This window comes from Eremothecium gossypii, chromosome IV, assembly GCF_000091025.4.
Source record: "Eremothecium gossypii ATCC 10895 chromosome IV, complete sequence".
Classification (NCBI taxonomy): Eukaryota; Fungi; Ascomycota; class Saccharomycetes; order Saccharomycetales; family Saccharomycetaceae; genus Eremothecium; species Eremothecium gossypii.
The window spans coordinates 1,176,535-1,193,329 of NC_005785.6; the positions used below are offsets into that span (position 1 = coordinate 1,176,535).

The 16,795-nt window shown below is 53.6% G+C and overlaps 11 protein-coding genes and 1 non-coding gene across 12 annotated transcripts; 6 read left to right on the plus strand and 6 right to left on the minus strand.

Annotated features, from left to right (window-relative positions):
* Nucleotides 1–135: 135 nt before the first annotated feature.
* On the plus strand, nucleotides 136–1,629 carry AGOS_ADR278W (uncharacterized protein; the record flags this gene model as incomplete). The annotated part of the gene is made up of 1 exon (NM_209727.2): nucleotides 136–1,629. The coding sequence occupies one exon, from the start codon at nucleotides 136–138 to the stop codon at nucleotides 1,627–1,629; it is 1,494 nt and encodes a 497-aa protein (NP_984374.2).
* Nucleotides 1,630–1,756: 127 nt separating this feature from the next.
* On the minus strand, nucleotides 1,757–4,210 carry PMT1 (dolichyl-phosphate-mannose-protein mannosyltransferase PMT1; the record flags this gene model as incomplete). The annotated part of the gene is made up of 1 exon (NM_209728.2): nucleotides 1,757–4,210. The coding sequence occupies one exon, from the start codon at nucleotides 4,208–4,210 to the stop codon at nucleotides 1,757–1,759; it is 2,454 nt and encodes an 817-aa protein (NP_984375.2).
* Nucleotides 4,211–4,667: 457 nt separating this feature from the next.
* RPN6 (proteasome regulatory particle lid subunit RPN6) lies at nucleotides 4,668–5,924 on the plus strand (the record flags this gene model as incomplete). The annotated part of the gene is made up of 1 exon (NM_209729.1): nucleotides 4,668–5,924. The coding sequence occupies one exon, from the start codon at nucleotides 4,668–4,670 to the stop codon at nucleotides 5,922–5,924; it is 1,257 nt and encodes a 418-aa protein (NP_984376.1).
* A 163-nt stretch (nucleotides 5,925–6,087) lies between these two features.
* SNU23 (U4/U6-U5 snRNP complex subunit SNU23) lies at nucleotides 6,088–6,669 on the plus strand (the record flags this gene model as incomplete). Its single annotated transcript, NM_209730.2, has 1 exon — nucleotides 6,088–6,669. One exon carries the CDS (start codon nucleotides 6,088–6,090, stop codon nucleotides 6,667–6,669), a length of 582 nt encoding a protein of 193 aa, NP_984377.2.
* Nucleotides 6,670–6,718: 49 nt separating this feature from the next.
* On the minus strand, nucleotides 6,719–7,384 carry AIM36 (Aim36p; the record flags this gene model as incomplete). The annotated part of the gene is made up of 1 exon (NM_209731.1): nucleotides 6,719–7,384. The coding sequence occupies one exon, from the start codon at nucleotides 7,382–7,384 to the stop codon at nucleotides 6,719–6,721; it is 666 nt and encodes a 221-aa protein (NP_984378.1).
* A 291-nt stretch (nucleotides 7,385–7,675) lies between these two features.
* On the plus strand, nucleotides 7,676–8,143 carry MRPS8 (mitochondrial 37S ribosomal protein MRPS8; the record flags this gene model as incomplete). Its single annotated transcript, NM_209732.1, has 1 exon — nucleotides 7,676–8,143. The coding sequence occupies one exon, from the start codon at nucleotides 7,676–7,678 to the stop codon at nucleotides 8,141–8,143; it is 468 nt and encodes a 155-aa protein (NP_984379.1).
* Nucleotides 8,144–8,189: 46 nt separating this feature from the next.
* Nucleotides 8,190–9,101, minus strand: BUG1 (Bug1p; the record flags this gene model as incomplete). The annotated part of the gene is made up of 1 exon (NM_209733.1): nucleotides 8,190–9,101. The coding sequence occupies one exon, from the start codon at nucleotides 9,099–9,101 to the stop codon at nucleotides 8,190–8,192; it is 912 nt and encodes a 303-aa protein (NP_984380.1).
* Nucleotides 9,102–9,665: 564 nt separating this feature from the next.
* On the plus strand, nucleotides 9,666–10,715 carry GET3 (guanine nucleotide exchange factor GET3; the record flags this gene model as incomplete). The annotated part of the gene is made up of 1 exon (NM_209734.2): nucleotides 9,666–10,715. The coding sequence occupies one exon, from the start codon at nucleotides 9,666–9,668 to the stop codon at nucleotides 10,713–10,715; it is 1,050 nt and encodes a 349-aa protein (NP_984381.2).
* A 117-nt stretch (nucleotides 10,716–10,832) lies between these two features.
* AGOS_t0083 lies at nucleotides 10,833–10,905 on the minus strand. Its single transcript has one exon. It is a non-coding gene; the product is annotated as a tRNA-Met (tRNA).
* Nucleotides 10,906–11,228: 323 nt separating this feature from the next.
* GLO1 (lactoylglutathione lyase GLO1) lies at nucleotides 11,229–12,242 on the minus strand (the record flags this gene model as incomplete). The annotated part of the gene is made up of 1 exon (NM_209735.1): nucleotides 11,229–12,242. One exon carries the CDS (start codon nucleotides 12,240–12,242, stop codon nucleotides 11,229–11,231), a length of 1,014 nt encoding a protein of 337 aa, NP_984382.1.
* A 154-nt stretch (nucleotides 12,243–12,396) lies between these two features.
* Nucleotides 12,397–14,994, minus strand: PRP2 (DEAH-box RNA-dependent ATPase PRP2; the record flags this gene model as incomplete). Its single annotated transcript, NM_209736.1, has 1 exon — nucleotides 12,397–14,994. The coding sequence occupies one exon, from the start codon at nucleotides 14,992–14,994 to the stop codon at nucleotides 12,397–12,399; it is 2,598 nt and encodes an 865-aa protein (NP_984383.1).
* Nucleotides 14,995–15,266: 272 nt separating this feature from the next.
* Nucleotides 15,267–16,763, plus strand: URK1 (uridine kinase URK1; the record flags this gene model as incomplete). The annotated part of the gene is made up of 1 exon (NM_209737.2): nucleotides 15,267–16,763. The coding sequence occupies one exon, from the start codon at nucleotides 15,267–15,269 to the stop codon at nucleotides 16,761–16,763; it is 1,497 nt and encodes a 498-aa protein (NP_984384.2).
* Nucleotides 16,764–16,795: the final 32 nt, after the last annotated feature.

Here is a 16,795-nt window from a genome sequence, read left to right on the forward strand (position 1 = left end):
CGATTCCACACTAGTGCCTCCCTTTGGCCGAAAGCTGGCATGGAGATCTATTAAGAGCGGCGCTAGCCACGCTCGGCATACATATAGCGGCGGCCAGAGGATTGATCATGGCTCTGTGTCTGCTAAGACAGTGCGATGCGGAAGGAGATAAGTGCACGCTTGGTGCTGTGCTTCGCAGCAGCAAATATAGTTGCCCTCGGCTCCGGGTCGCAGTACTTCTACAGCTATTATGCCCCTCAATTACTGGCGCGTTGCGGAGTGCCTATGGAGGCGTCGGGCTTTCTGAGTGCGGGATTGAGTGTGGGCACGTCATTCATGGGTATTCTCTGTGGGTGGATAATTGATCAATATGGGCCACAAGTTTCGTGCATGGTTGGCGCCGTTTGCATGTTCTTGGCGTATGGCAGCCTTCGTTATTGCTACATTCACATGGTCGGTAATCAGATCTTTCTATTTCTGGTGTTGATACTTCTGGGATATGGCTGTGTATCGAGCTTTTTTGCTGCGATCAAATGCTGTATGGTGAATTTCCCAGAGTACCGCGGTACTGTTGTGGCCGTCCCGTTCTCGGTTTTTGCTCTATCATCTATGATCTTTTCGGTGACGTGTTACCGCTTCTTCGGAGATGACATCGAGGCTGTATTCACGTTTCTACTTACAGTATGTCCAGCGACTGCACTATTAGGGGCCTGCACGCTGAACATTGTCCCGCAGTGCGAAGCGCAGTCGCCCGAAGTGGTTGCCAAGAGTTCTCCAGATACTTGGCATAGCAATTACGGGTCAATATCCGGGTCACTCGAGCTGCCACCGACCGATGCAAGTGTTGCTGGCATTCCTGAGCAGCGAAGATTAATTGAAGCCGGGCAGGAGGCGGCAGGGCCGCGGATAGGCCTGGCCAAAGCACTCCTAACTGTGGTCACCCAATATCGCTTTGTTGGCTATTATGTGGTTCTAGCCATTCTGCACGGGGTAGGTCAGCTGTACATCTATTCTGTGGGCTATATTGTCGATATACAGCTGGAGTCGAACCCTTCACCATCACTCAATAAAGAGGAAGTGCAGTCACTACAGATCTCTATCATATCAGTATTTTCCTGCCTTGGCCGCATATCCTCAGGGCCAATTTCTGACCTGCTGGTGAAGCAGTTCAACTATCAGCGGCTGTGGCTCATCCTACTTGCTTCCTTATTTGTGTACCTTGCAGCAGGTGCTCTTATCACAGATACTTTTTCCTCATTGGTATTTGCTGACGCGATGCCGGCGGTGGTCAAAAATATCTCAGTCGCCTCGCTGCTATTCGGCCTGGAGTATGGAGTGACATTCGGCACTTATCCAGTCATCATTGCCGATGCCTTTGGCACCGATCTCTTTAGCACGATATGGGGGGTACTGACTACTGGGAGTGTTTTTACTCTAGAATATTTCAGCAAAATGCTGGCACAGGATATCGCTAGGCATACATCGACAGGCTATGAAAAGTGCATTAAAGGCGCAAAATGTTATCTCTACACATTCCATGTGGTCCAATTTGCGACCGTTTTCATATCTGCATTGATCTTAGTTATTGTTGTTCAAGAGCGCAGGAGGAAGAGCAGGTCTCGGATGAATGGACACATTGACAATGAATGAGAGTACATGGTACTCCTCGACGCAGCCTGTGTTTCTGACCACCGACAATGAGGGTAATGCTACGGATACGGTTTTTCTTAGACACATTCAGCATTTACAGAGGTCAAGGTTATGTATGCGATATTTATTACAACAAGTTTTCACCTCCGCTCACGCCCTTAATATAGCCGCCCTGCTCCTTTACAATGTTCTGAACTTGCTCAGGGGATAGCTCATTGCCATGTTGGTCGACAAACTTCTTGGGGTCTGGATTGGCAATGATGGATTCGAGGTCGAGTCCAACGTCTGGCTTCTTAGCCTCATCCCTGGTATCAGTTATGCCAGCCACGTTAGCATCGCTGGACTCTGCGGGTGGAATTAAGTTGTAGGCCTCGTAAGTATCTGGAAACACTGCACAGGTATAATCCCAATTGCTTAGAAGTCTCGTTTTAGCGCACTGGCTCCGGGTCCATTGAAGACCGTAGACTAGAGGGCTATACGTAACAAAGAAAGCAATGGATCCGAGAACAAACATAGCGACTAGTCCGTAAGCTATTGGTCTCTTGCGGTTTAGGAAAGTAACCAACCCGTCAAGCCCATGTGCCAATGCTAATATCCCGAAGTAGTATGCGGGTAAGTAATGGTGTAGGAACATTTGACGGCCCATCAGGAAGGATGGCAAATAGTGGATGAAATAGCCCAGCAAATAATGGATAGTCTGGATATGGAAATTCAAAATCTTGGTGTCTGATAGAATTGGCTTACCTAATTGCCAGACAAAAAGCTCTCCGACACATATTAAGCCAAAGATGACAACGAAAAGAGTCACCGAATACCATACAACAGCGTTTCCAAGCAGATACACCTGTCTTGAATCCTTGGACCAGTAGGAGATGCCCCGCAACAAGAATGGCCATTGGATTGGGTCAGACTGGTACATGTGTGCGTCAGTCAAACTCTTGTTGATATGCCACATCTTCCGGTGTATTTCGACGAGCTTCTCCCAGAAGTTAGGAGTTTTGTAAGAGATCTTCTCAGAGTCCTCAGAAAGAAGCGGGTTAGTATTCTCTTCGATGTACCACAGTGTGAGGTCTGGCCTACCTTGAGTTGCACATGTAACCTCCTGCTGCTCGAAGCCCCACTTTGGCAGTTTTACTTGATGAGAGAACAGCATGCAGCCAGTCATTGCATGTCTCAATCTAAACTTTGTCTCGATAGCTCTGACTCTCTCGCGAGCCTCGCCTGGGGTGGATTTTTCCTGGTCGATCTCAACAATCCAATCATCGTTCGCATCGCCTTCGAATTCTGGGAAACCGTAGCCAGAAACTTCCTTCTGCCAGTCAGAGGACACAGACACTGGTGGCTTGTGATCATGCGAGTGTAATCTGTGGCCAGTCAAAACGTGCTTGAGTCTGATCTTGGTACCGTGCTCAAGACCCTCAAAAGTGGTGGGCACTGTGTTGCTGGCGTTGTAGTGCTCAATATACCAGTGGTTGTTTTGGTCAAGATGTGGGTATAAGGTAACCTGCTGCTGTTCCGAGCCTCCCTGGTACATGTGGTTGTGTGAGTGCAAGTACCCGCCCATGGTGCCGATATGGCGAATAGTAACAGTAGATCCGATGCCAACGCCCGCATATATGTTTGCAGGGATAGTATGACCATGCAATGTCGTTCTGAACGCAGAGGAGAAGAAGCCCGCAGCGTCCGTGACATTTGGCAAGCTTTGGAAATGGATTCTGAAGAAAAGCACGTAGAGACACATCGGCAAGACACATAATATAGACGCTTTGATTGCAGACTGCTTCAAAATCGAGGGAACGGGCTTGTTCAAGTCCCCAACCTGGAACCATAGCTGCATGACGGAGACAACACCGACCCATGCGAAGGTGAAAAATCCGACCCATTTGGACGACATTGCAAGGCCCAGAGCCATACCCGTGGCTGCCAAACATTTGTAGTACTGCAGGGATCCAGTCTGGTGCAGCTCAAGGCGCTTGAACGAGTACACAGCAGCCGCAATGAAGAAGAGCAGAGGAGAGTCCAGCAAGATGTAGCGCGAGATCGTCACAAAGGAGTTCTCTACGGTGAAGACCAGAGACACCGCAAACGCAACCCATTTGCGCACACCGGACGCACGCAGGGTCAAGAACATCAGTAGTACCGTCAGCACGCCCAACGCCGCAGGCAAAAACCGCATCACCTGGTAGGGCACCGTAGCGGGATAGTCAATTCCAATGTCTTCAAAGCCAAACTCCCCGCCATAGCCCGCCAGTTTCCCGGCCCCCGCAAGCAGCATCTTCGCCAGCGGCGGATGCACATCTAGGAAGAATGCTCCCTGGATGTATTTGGACGCATATCCCCCGAAATGCACCTCGTCAAACACCACCGAGTCGGGATATGCAAGGTTATATAGCCGCACCGCTGCTGCCACGCCCATAAGCGCGCCCACTACCGACTTCTCGCTCCATGTGGACGACAGCCGCGTTTTGGACAGCGCGGGGTTTGGCTCCGTAACCAAGAACGGGCGCTGAGGCCCCTTCTGGATATCCATCTCGCTGACTGCGCTGTCGCCATCCACGTTAACAGCCTTCTTCTTGGACATCGAGATGCAATTGTATCACTGGATCTGGAAGATAGTTCAACGCTTCCACTGTCAACCACCCTACGCACTATATATGAAACTGCTAAGTTGAGGTCAGAGAACACGTATTCAATGTTTTTTTTTAAAAACACCGCCAGTAACTCCTCCCAGGGACAGGCGGAGAATGCAGCATGAGCGCCTCGCGCCACTAATCGTTCCTCCTGCAAAGGGGAACACCACGATACTGGCTTAAACCTGCTGCTTATACCTGTTGCCTTAGGCTCAGGTAGCAGCAGCTTACGTGACAGAAGGTCGAGATTTTGGCCGGGTAATGATGAGGCCGGGTAACCAGTGTCCGGGTAACCAGTGTCTGACGTGAGCACGTTATCTGGCAGGGTGGCAAACTAGCGCGCCCGTGCTAGTTAAATACAAGCAGGGCCAGGACGAGAGGGACTGGGATTGGGCCGAGCGCAGCAATATGTCGATCGAAGAGGCTAGGAAATTGGCGGGCCGCAAGGACTACGCCGCAGCAGAGGCTGAGTACCTCGCGCTGCTGAACGACGCGGAGAACCAGGACAAGAAACGCGCGCAGCTGCAGGAGCAATGTATCTTGGAGCTGGGGCGGATGTACGCCGAGGCACACGACGCGGACAAGCTGGCGGCGTTCATCCCGCGGTCGCGTGATTTCATGATGCAGTTTGCGAAGTCCAAGACGGCCAAAGTGCTGAAGACACTGATCGACCAGTTTGACAGGATCCCAGATACGCTGGAGAAGCAGATCGAGGTGTGTAAAGAGTCCATTGCGTTTGCGCAGGCGGAGAAGCGGGTGTTTCTCAAGCACTCGCTGTCGGTGCGGCTCGCGACGCTGTACTACCAGAAGGGACAGTACCACGACTCGCTGCAGCTAATCAACGAGTTGCTGAAGGAGTTCAAGAAGCTGGACGACAAGTCGTCGCTGGTGGAGGTGCATCTGCTGGAGTCGAAGGTGTACCACAAGCTGCGCAACCTGGCAAAGTCGAAGGCGGCGCTGACCAGCGCGCGGACGTCCGCGAACTCAATCTACTGTCCGACGTTGACGATGGCAGAGCTAGATCTCACGAGCGGCATCCTGCATTGTGAGGACAAGGACTACAAGACTGCATTTTCATACTTCTACGAGTCGTTTGAAGGCTTCCATAACTCTGCAGACACGTCGGGCAAGGCGTGCCAGGCCTTGAAGTACATGCTCCTGTCGAAGATTATGTTGAGCTTAATCGACGAAGTGAACACCATATTGAACGCCAAGTATACGAAAGAGACGTATCAGTCGCGGGGCATAGACGCGATGCGCGCTGTCGCGGACGCGTACTCCCATCGTTCGCTGCTGGAATTCAACACTGCCTTAAAGCATTATGACAGGGAGCTCATGGGAGACGACTTGATCCGGTCCCATTTCAATGCGCTGTACGACACATTGCTGGAATCCAATCTCTGCAAAATCATTGAACCCTTTGAGTGTGTCGAGGTGTCCCACATTTCCAAAATGATTGGTCTGGACCCCCAGCAGGTCGAGGGCAAGCTGTCGCAGATGATCTTGGACAAGGTGTTTTACGGTGTTCTTGACCAGGGTAACGGATGGCTCTATGTGTACACGACCCCGGACCAAGATGCTACATATGACTCCTCTCTCGAGTTGATCGTCAAACTAAATACTGTTGTCGAGCAGCTCTTCGATAAGGCAAGCGTTTTGAATTAGCTGTGATCTCCGTGTGTATATTATTATGTAGCATTACTAGCAGTGCTCTTCCCTTAGGCTAGCGTCCCTGTGTGCTACATTCTATCTACCTTTTTGCGTGGGCGCGTTGAACTTAAAGACGCTCCTGTGATAGCTTCCTATTCTATCGTCCCGTACCTGCGCCATGCAAAACAAGTCAGAAGACACAGACGCAACGCAGTCGAACTTCGGACGCCGCACATGGGACCGTGAGGAGTACGCCAGGCTAGCTCAAGAGGCCACGAACCATGACCACCTTGCAAACCTCAAGGAGGGTCAGTTAGCGCTGCTCAAAGCCAAGTACACAGACCATCACAAGCTGATCCTGGAGGCAAATAGAGACAAGAACAAGCGCGTGCTGACGACTGGGCTGACGTCTTACAAGAAAGGCAAGCAGTTTGGCTTTTACTGCGATATCTGCGATATGACGTTTAAGGACACACTGCAGTACATAGATCATCTCAATCACAAAATACACCAGATCAAGTTCGAGCAGGTATTTGGCGAAAGCCTCGTCGCAGATACGAGGGATAACGAACACCTGGATGCAGGGGAACTGGCAGGAGAGTACAAGGCACAGATCGCGGCCTTTGTCAGGGACAACTCCACGAGATCGGCCAATGAAAAGCCAAAACGCACGAACCGGGTTGTTGCGAAAGATGAAACAGGGGAAAGCGACGTGGAGAGGCTCCTGGGATTCAAGTCATTCGGTAGCTCCAAACGATAGAACTGCGATGCTATATATAGGTATTTACAAGATACGGCAACCCCGCAGATCAAACAGTAATGACTTTGTTAACGGTTTTGAAGTACTGCACGAGCTGCGACTCCTCACTGCCCTGTGGCGCCACAAGCGCCGAAATCACAGCAACTTCGCTTTCAAACTGAATGGCCTCCTGCATGTTCCGTGGGAACCCAAGTAGCACGACGCTGTCCCCAGCCTGGCACACCTCCTTCAGATAGCGGCCCATCAACGCAACCAGCGCACCCTTGGGCAGGTGCGCCGAGTAGTCATCGCCATGCACAGCATGCAACTCCTCTAATAGCGCGTGGTATTTGTCGTGCTCGTCGGTGCGGAACCGCTCCAGCGCCTGCTGCACGCGTACGGCGCGGGCCCCCGCTGGCGCCCGGATCTTCTCTACGGGCACATCGGCAAGCACCGCCAGCACCTCCAGCTCATCTGGCTTGAACACCGTCACCCGCCGCCTCAGGCCGGAGCGGACCTTCTCGAACTCCGCTTCGCTGAACTCTGTCTGCGGCTTGCTCCGGTCAATCGACTTCGCCGCCTGCACGAAGATGAGCGTGCTGACCACCGCAACGCCAACCATCTTCCACGCGCTAGGTAGATCTTCCGAACCAGGGGCCTTGCTGGCGTATGGCCGCGAAAGTCCCTGCTGACGCCGCAGACGGAGCAATCTAGGCGTTACAAGTCTGCGAAACATTTGTCCTGCGAGTTAGCCTTTGCTAGCTGGTAGATGCCTTGAGAGGCCGAGTTTTTATACAGCCCACACCCGCCCAACAAATAAAGCAACGCGCCCGCTGGACAGCAAATAGCCTAGTGTACCTTCGGGCATAACTGGCATCAGTCCTGAGTGCATCTCCTGCGACCACAAGCCGTGGTCCTGTGTGTCACGTGACTGCTCTTGGCTCGAGCCAAATTTTCAGTGATATGGGTCTTCTTCACCGACCGCCCACGCGACGAAGAGCCAACGCAAGCACTCCCACCCGCACTGATGTCGTTGACGAAGCTAGGTCAAACGTGCGCCCATCTTCAGAACTGCTCCCGTGTGCGGATGGCGCTCACGTCGATCCCATACAACAAGCTGCATCTGAAGTTTGCATACAACCTCTACAAAAATGGATTCTTGACGAGCCTGCAGAAAGGCTCCACCAAGGGGCCAGACGTCACCCCCGTCGAGGTGACGCCCGATAACATTGCAACGCGGCGCCTGTGGTTGGGCATGAAGTATAGAGAAAACAAGCCGGTGTTGTCGACATGCCGGTTGGTGTCGAAGCCGAGCGTACGCATTATCTTGCAGGTGGAAGAGCTGAAGAAGCTGTGCTCTGGGATCAGCGTTCGGCTGGTTAAGCCACTGCAGCCCGGAGAGCTGATGCTGGTGCGGTGTGGCGACGATATCCTGGAGATCAACGAGGCCATTGCCAAGAGGCGGGGGGGCGAGGTCTTATGCAGAGTTAAATAGGTCACCACACAAGATTTGTACATAGCACTAAGATACTGCGTGGCAGCTAGAAGTCTATGACCGGGCCGGTTCCTATGGAGCGCCAGCCTGTCATGTCCACGTTCCAGTGGCGCCACTTCTCCATCTGCTCGGCATCCGTGCGAGGCTGCGGCAGGTCGCGGGACTGCCGCGGCGAGAGGGACTGCTGTTGAGAGAAAGACTGCCGCGGCGAGAGGGACTGCTGTTGCGAGAGGGACTGCTGCTGTAGCAGACGGGCGGGCGCGGGGCTCTGCGGCAAGGAGTTCCGCGCGGCAAGTGCCTCACTCAGCTCGCGCTGCGTCGCAGACAGCTGCGCGCGGCTGGCCTCCAGCTCCCGCGTCAGGTTGCCCACCTGCTCCTGCAGCTCCTCCATCGCCGTCTCCTGTTCCATGTTCTGGAACTTTAGCTGCTTGATCTGCGCCTGTAGCTCGACTACCTGCAGCTTGCAGGCCTCGAGCTCGTTCGTTTCTTCCTTCTCGTTCGTTTCCTCCTTCTCATTCAGAGTCGTCATGAAGTCGTCGGCCCCTTCCTCCTCGCCGAACAGCTCTTCCGCGGCAGAGCTTGTTACGGGAGCTGCATTGTCGGCCAGGCTGGTCCCTGGTGCGGGCGTGGAACCGGACGCCGTGTCTGTCTCCACGGCGGCAGGTTCTACTGCCGTCTGCTCAGTACCTGCACCAGGAGCGGTGCCAGCCGCGGCTGGCACCGATGCGTTGTCCACAGTGGGTTTCTCGGCTCCCGCGCCGCCCTCTGCAGCTGGTGTCGCCTCTTCAGCGATCGCGGGCTGGTCTGCGTCGTCTGTGTCTGGGGCTGCGCCCTCGGTCGCGGATTCGTCAACATCGGCAGCCGCCTTCTTCTTCTTCGCCTTCTTCTTCTTCTTCTTCAGCTCCTCCACTCTCCTCCGAGCATCCTCTATCTTTTGGTCCCTATCTTCGCCCGACATGGCCGCCAATCGTTGCTTGCGTAGCGTGCCGTAAACCGGTGAAGATGAAATGGGGCCCGTGAAAACCCTTAATCTTTATAAACCGACATTCGCTGGCAAAATACAGAAAGAGCTGGCTACATTCGTTCGAGCAAGTGTCGAGGTACTAAGAGATGAGTGGCAAACAGCTGCTTCATCGAGCTACATGTAGAGCAGTCCGACGATACATCTTCTGTCGTAATCCCAGTATTAGCATCCGAAAATCACTTCTGGATCCCAACAAAATGTCATCTACAAACAAACAAAGGTCATATACCCCACTCGGGAGGTGACCTGGTTTCCATGGACAAGCATATGCGAAGCAATACGCAGCAGGCGCAACGACCCGCTTCTCCACTGAAACATTACAGTCACGTGATACACGTGGCCGATGACTAGTATCGTAACGAATGATATTACAAACACGGTGGCAACGGGCAGAAGGGCCAGAGTCGTTAGGGTTGGTTGCCCGTTCATATATGATGGTATTAGCATCCAAAGATCTCAGATCGCCTGGCACTCTCAGATTCACGCGGTACACCAACCATGACTGATATTACACCAGAGGCCTCTTTGCGCTCGTTGATCAACTCTACAACACACAAGTGGATTTTCGTCGGCGGGAAGGGCGGTGTGGGCAAGACCACGTCTTCGTGCTCCATTGCCATCCAGATGGCGCTTGCGCAGCCCACTAAGCAGTTTCTTTTGATCTCGACGGATCCTGCGCATAACCTTAGCGATGCGTTCAACGAGAAGTTTGGGAAGGACGCGCGCAAGGTCACGGGCATGGACAACTTGTCGTGTATGGAAATCGACCCTTCGGCGGCGTTGAAGGACGTGAACGACATGGCGATCGCGAACGGCGGCGATGATGACGGGCTCTCGGGCTTGCTACAGGGCGGCGCACTCGCAGATCTCACGGGGTCGATTCCGGGCATCGACGAGGCGCTTTCGTTCATGGAGGTGATGAAACACATCAAGAAGCAGGAGCAGGGCGACGGCGAGCACTTCGACACGGTGATCTTTGACACCGCGCCCACGGGCCATACGTTGCGCTTCTTGCAGCTCCCAACTACGCTCACGAAGGTGCTAGACAAGTTTGGCGCCATTGCAGGCCGCCTTGGGCCGATGCTCAACTCTTTTGCGGGCAACCCCAACGTCGACGTGCTTGGCAAGATGAACGAACTCAAGGAAAGCGTCCAGAAGATCAAAAAGCAGTTCACCGATCCGGACTTGACGACCTTTGTTTGTGTCTGTATCAGCGAGTTCTTATCGCTCTACGAAACCGAGCGGCTCATCCAAGAGCTTATCTCCTACGACATGGACGTAAACTCCATCATTGTGAACCAGCTCCTATTCGCGGAAAGCGACAAGGAGCACAATTGTAAGCGCTGCCAAGCAAGATGGAAGATGCAGAAGAAGTACTTGTCCCAGATTGACGAGTTGTATGAGGACTTCCACATTGTCAAAATGCCACTTTGCGCCGGCGAGATCCGCGGCTTGGAAAACTTGAAGAAGTTCTCTTGCTTTTTGAACAACAAATACGACCCTGAAACTGATGGCGAACTCGTCTACCAGTTGGAACAGGGATTATAGGTACCATGCATTGCATACTGTAGATTTAGCTAACCAAATAGATGGCACTATAGTTTGCCTCGACCTAATTCTTACCATTCTTGATCCACGGCGGCACGCGCTCCTGTCCAAAAAATATGCTCCAGGGGAGGTTCGAACTCTCGACCTTCAGATTATGAGACTGACGCTCTTCCGACTGAGCTACTGAAGCAAATCCTGAGAGGCGGGCGGAACAATCTTCTGAAGCGGCACAGCCTTGCGCATGCAGACCAGCCGCGCCAGACCAAATGCCGTGTTCATCGTCAGATCCAGCTAGATAGCGTGCCAATTGCTGATAAATCCTGCCAGAATGCGATAACGCCTCTCTGAAACGCGCAACGCCTCCGGAGCGCCAGGAGCTGTCGCGAGATGCGAGGCGTCTGGACTCGATGCACAACTAATATTGAATTCAGTATCCCGCAGTAGGCGGGTACATAACTGCTTACGTACTCCCACTACGACACTGCGCCCCGCACGCTGCACGTGCGATGCGGCTTACAAAGACCAAGTCCTTGGCAACACCTGGATATGGTATCCATCGGGGTCTCTGAGGACGGCGAGATTCTTGATAGACCCCTTGTTGTAGCGCAACTCCCACTCCAGGTCCGGGTACGTCTCCTCGATGTCAGCGCAAAGAGGCGCAGGGTCACTGAGCGACACACCCATGTGGCTGTACCCCGTGGGCTCTGCGTTCCCGTTGTGATACGAGAAGTCGGCGTCATCCTCGGTCCCCCAATTGTGCGTCAGCTCCAGAATGCTCTCGCGCTTCAACCGCTCGTCCGCTGCCGGATACCCCAGGAAGTAGAGGGTGAATTTCGCATTTGCGTGCTCGCTCACCTCCAGTAGCGACATACCTAGCACATTCTGGTAGAACTCCAGCGACTTCGTTGCGTCCTTCACACGTAGCATCGTGTGGTTAAACTTGGGCCCCAGGTCCACTGGCTCCGCGTCCGACAAGTTGTACTGTATCAACTCAATCCAGTATCCGTCGGGGTCCAGCGCAAACGCAATGTTCTTCTGGCGCCCGTCCGACATCCTCTTCTTGAACGCTACGCCCTCTGCCTCCAGCCTCTCGCACTCTTTGGGCAGGTCTGCCACCGAAAAGCAGATGTGTCCAAAGCCACGGTGAGGCTCCTCATTACCATTGTTGGGCCGGTATCCCGCGTCATTCTCTGTTCCGTGGCTGTGCGCAAGATGCAATGTGCCGCTCAGATGGAAGATGCCCGGCGCGCCGTTCTCCAGCTTGTTCACCTGCTTGGGGAAGCTCATCACGTAGACATCGCGCTGCTGTTCCGGGAACTCCAGCTTTTGCAAGAGCTGCATCCCGAAGTGCTTCTCATAGAAGGGTACCGACACCTTGGGGTCCTTAATCCGGAAACTGGTGTGGTTGAGCGTCAACGACGCATCCGATGCCGCCGTCTGCACCTTTCGTGGGTAGTATATCTTTTCAACTGACATTGTTCGAAACTGCCGAGCTAAACTCCTGATTGCGCGCACGCTCCCCTGCATAGCTGCTCACTCGTGAGGCTTTATATATAATCCAGTTGTTCCGGGAGACGGATATAGCCGCAAAGCTCGAGGAATTGGGGCTCCTGGTGTGCTCGGCAACGGGGGATGCAACGAAAAATAGGGCATTGCGGGGGAAAATTATGTAATTACTACTTCATGGAAGAGCGCCAAACAGCTGCGGCACCATCTCCTTGAGCCAGGTTTCTCTTGGTATAGGCAGACAGTCGCGCATAAACTCCTTGCTAGTGAGCATCAATTGCTGGTAGAGCAGGTGCTTCGGGGGCTTGCCCGACTCGCGATTGTGCGTGTAGAGTAGACTGGTTGGATGTATGTGTATGGTCATCCCGCCGTGCTTGCCCATCGTACGATAGCCATTGGGCGTAAGCTGGGCGACGTTGAAGGGGAAGCCGGAGAGGAAGGCCTTGGCGACGCGCTGGTCGCGCTGGGCAGCGAGATGAGGGTGGTCTTTGCGGAAAAGGGCATTTAAGGCGACGAGACCCAGCTTGTCGCAGCAGCGCCACAGCTGTTCGCGGATGCTACGGACGCGGGAGAGCGTACGGAACTGCACGTGGTGGTCATGGCACCAGCCCTTGCGGAAGTCTTCTGCAGCCCAGGCGTTGTAAATCTCTAGGTAGAGCATGTGGTCGCTGGACTGCGGACCCAGAACCTTCTTGCGCTCTTTGCCTGGGGCGAAAATGCTGGCAGTTTCATGCAGCATGGCGACGATGGTCACGACATCCTCGAGGACACCGGCACAGCGGTCGTCGGCCGCGCTGCTGTGCAAGACTTTGCCGAACTCGGGCGCACAAGGGAACTCGCACATCATTCTGCCGAGCTTGGTGATGGTACCCTTGCTGTTGAGCGCGCCGAGGACGTAGAGCTGCTCCAGGGAGCGGCTGAGGTTGGCAATGCTTGGTTTGTCGAGCATGGGAAACTTGAGGAGGTCCGTGACACCGAGCGACAGCAGCAGCAGCACTACTTGTGACAGGCTTGTGCGCAGGATCTCGGGCTTCGGCAGGCTCTCCAGCTCGTTGTGGTACGACCACTTTGTGAACAGGCGGTAGCACTTGCCAGGCCCGACTCTGCCCGCTCGCCCGGCACGTTGGTCGACCGAGGCTTTGCTGCAGGGCACGGTGAGCAGCTGCGTCATGCCCGTCTGCGGCATGTAGGAGTTTTCCTTGACGAAGCCCGGGTCGATCACATACTTGATGCCCTCAATAGTCAGCGATGTTTCGGCAATGTTTGTAGCAAGAACGACCTTGCGGGCATTCTTCGGGGTCGGCTCAAAGATGCGGCTCTGCTGCTCCTGCGGCAGATTGGCGTATATGGGGTTGATGATCATTGGCTTGATATTCTTTCCGAGCTTGAAGGCTATCTCTTCGACCTTCTCGCGCACGGTCTCTATCTCGTCTTGTCCGGTCAGAAACACGAGGATATCACCCGGCAGAGGCTGCGAGGTATGCACTTGGAATATGGTGGAAATCGCTGCGTGCACGTAATTGGCCTCTGGTTGTAGAGTGTAGTGTATATCCACGGGATAACGCCTACCGGGAACGTTAAAAATGGGGGCATTGTAGAAGAACTCCGAAAAGCGCGAGGCATTCATCGTAGCAGAGGAGATCAGCAGCTTGAGGTCTTTTCGCTGTAGCAGGACATCCTTGAGTAAGCCCAGCAGGATATCCGTCGCCAGAGTGCGCTCGTGGGCCTCATCGATCATGATGCAGCTGTAGCGGCTCAGCTCTGGGTCCGCGAGAAACTCGCGGAGCAGCATACCATCTGTCATGTACTTCAGCAATGTCACGTCGGCGGTCGTCCTGTCATCAAACCGGATCTGGTAGCCGACCTCGCGTCCAAGCAGCACCCCCATCTCATCCGCCACGCGGCTAGCCACGGATGTCGCGGCGACACGCCGCGGCTGCGTGCACGCAATCAGCAACTTGCCATCCTGCGTGTACCCATCCTCGACGAGATACTGTGGCAGCTGTGTGGTCTTCCCCGAGCCTGTCTCACCGACAACTATCAGTACTTGGTGGTCGCGCACCGCCTTCAGAAGCTCGTCGCGGTACGCATACACAGGAAGCTGCCTCCTAGTTTCTTGAATCGACGCCACGCGCTTAATTTCCTTCTCGAGCTTCTGTTCGAGCTGCTTCTCGACACGCTCGCCGGGAGCCAGCGTCTCTTCCTCTGTAAAGCGCACAACGGACCGCGAGTCCAGAACAAACTCGTACTGTTCAGAGCCCTCCACCTCAATTATGTCCGAGCGCCCCTCCGCGCGCACCGCCTTTTGCACCTGCTGCTCCTCCCAGCTCTTCTCCTGCCGCGCAGTAGCCTCCACAACGGTCTCGCCGGGCATATGGAATCGACGCTCCGCCGCCGCCGCCGCCGCATCGCGCTCGCGCACAATTTGCACGAGCTGCCGCTTGGTCCCAATCTCTCTTCGCTCCCGTTCCGTCAGCTTGTCCCATCCGTACTTCTTTACGTCTTCTTCTAACAATGCAAGGTCCCGTATTGCCCAGTCTAGCTTTTCCCTCTCCCGCCGGTCCAGATAGCGCTGCCGCGCCAGGCGGCGCAGCTCCTGCATCTGTGCACTGTCTGTAGTGCCATATATTTCCTCTGTTGCACCCGCACCGTGCTCGGATCCCGTGTTCCTGACCTCCGCCGTCGGTGCTCGAATGTCCTGTTCTATATCTTCGTCAAACTTGCGCTTTATACGACGTTTGCCGGTACCACCCACCACATCTGGATCAGACATCGTCTGCTGTTACTGTTCACCGGTAAGTCCTTCTGGCTCACGCCGTGGCTGCATTTCAAGGCTGAAAGAACTTTCGCCTGGAGGTCATCGACCGTTACAATTTCGATGAGGTTGGACTGAAAAATCACAATATAAAAAAAAGATAACTTCGATATACAAGCTCATCTCTCGAAGAAGGAACTCAGCGAAATAGACAGGTTATCTCGACCAAGCCCTCCCTCTGCGTGTAAACGGTGTCAAGTATCGGCTAGTTGTACCAGGATTATCTGACGATGAAACGGGAAGATAGTACGGAAGAAGAGATACGTCCTCGTAGCGTTGGCCCACCGTTGAAACAGCGCAATGCTCGGAGCTCCAGCAATATGCACTTAGTGGCGGACGAGGAGGAAAGCACGCCATCGTACATGCCACCTTGGACTACGCCATACATCATTGGAGTTGGGGGCACGTCGGGTTCCGGTAAAACCAGTGTGGCGTCGAAGATTGTTGCGTCGATTAACACGCCATGGACAGTATTGATCTCACTGGACAACTTCTACAAGCCACTGTCGGCGGAGGAGCGCGCGAGGGCGTTTAGGAATGAGTACGACTTCGACGAGCCGCAAGCACTGGACCTGGACCTTGCATACCAGTGTCTGTTGGCGCTCAAGGAGGGCAAGAAGATGACAATGCCGGTGTATAGCTTCGTGCACCACAACCGGGTCCCTGACAAGAGCATAACAATCTACGGTGCGTCCGTAGTGGTTCTGGAGGGCATATATGCGTTACATGACAAGAGAATTACAGACCTGATGGACTTGAAAGTGTACGTGGACGCGGACCTCGACATCTGCTTGGCGCGCAGGCTATCGCGCGACATAATCTCGCGTGGACGCAATCTGGAAAGCTGCATCAGCCAGTGGGAGAAGTTTGTGAAACCAAACGCAGACAAGTTCGTGAAACCGACCATGAAGAATGCAGATGCCATCTTCCCATCGATGTCGGATAACAGTATTGCGACTAAGATGCTGATCAACCACATAAAGTCCAAATTGCAGAGGAAGTCCCAGGACCACATTGATAAGCTTGTTCAGCTTGGCCATGAAACCATCCCATTGGAGACTTTGGACACTATTCATCAACTGGAGCGTACCAACCAGGCCTGTTCGCTGAAGACTATGATTTTGGATAGTTCGTTGGATCGTGACGACTTTGTGTTTTACTTCAACCGTATTGCAACGATCTTGGTTTCGCGGGCTTTGGATGACATTGCTATCGTGCGGGATGAACTGCCATTGGTGACTGCATCCGGATATCAACTGGAGAAGCCTGTTCATGTGAATTTTGACAAGATTACGGCTGTGAATATTGTGCGCTCTGGCGACTGTTTCATGGCTTCCCTACGCAAAACAGTGCCAAATATATCCATCGGTAAATTGCTCATTCAGTCTGACTCTCAAACAGGTGAGCCGCAGTTACATTGCGAGTTCTTACCAGTGAACATTGGCGGCTCTTTCGACCAGGTCCTATTGATGGATGCACAAATAATCTCAGGCGCAGCAATTATCATGGCTATTCAAGTGCTAGTTGACCATGGTGTTGAACTATCAAAAATAAAGGTTATTGTCTACTTAGCCACTGAAATTGGAATAAGAAGGATAATAAATGCCTTTAACAACAAAGTAGTCATATATGCGGGCGAAATTATATCAGACGAAAGTATGACAGATGGCCAATGTAACTGGGCGAGGGTGAGATTCATCGACTCAAGATACTTTGGCTGTGACTGATTCAAGAGCTTTTGCTGCCAGGCAGGGAGTAG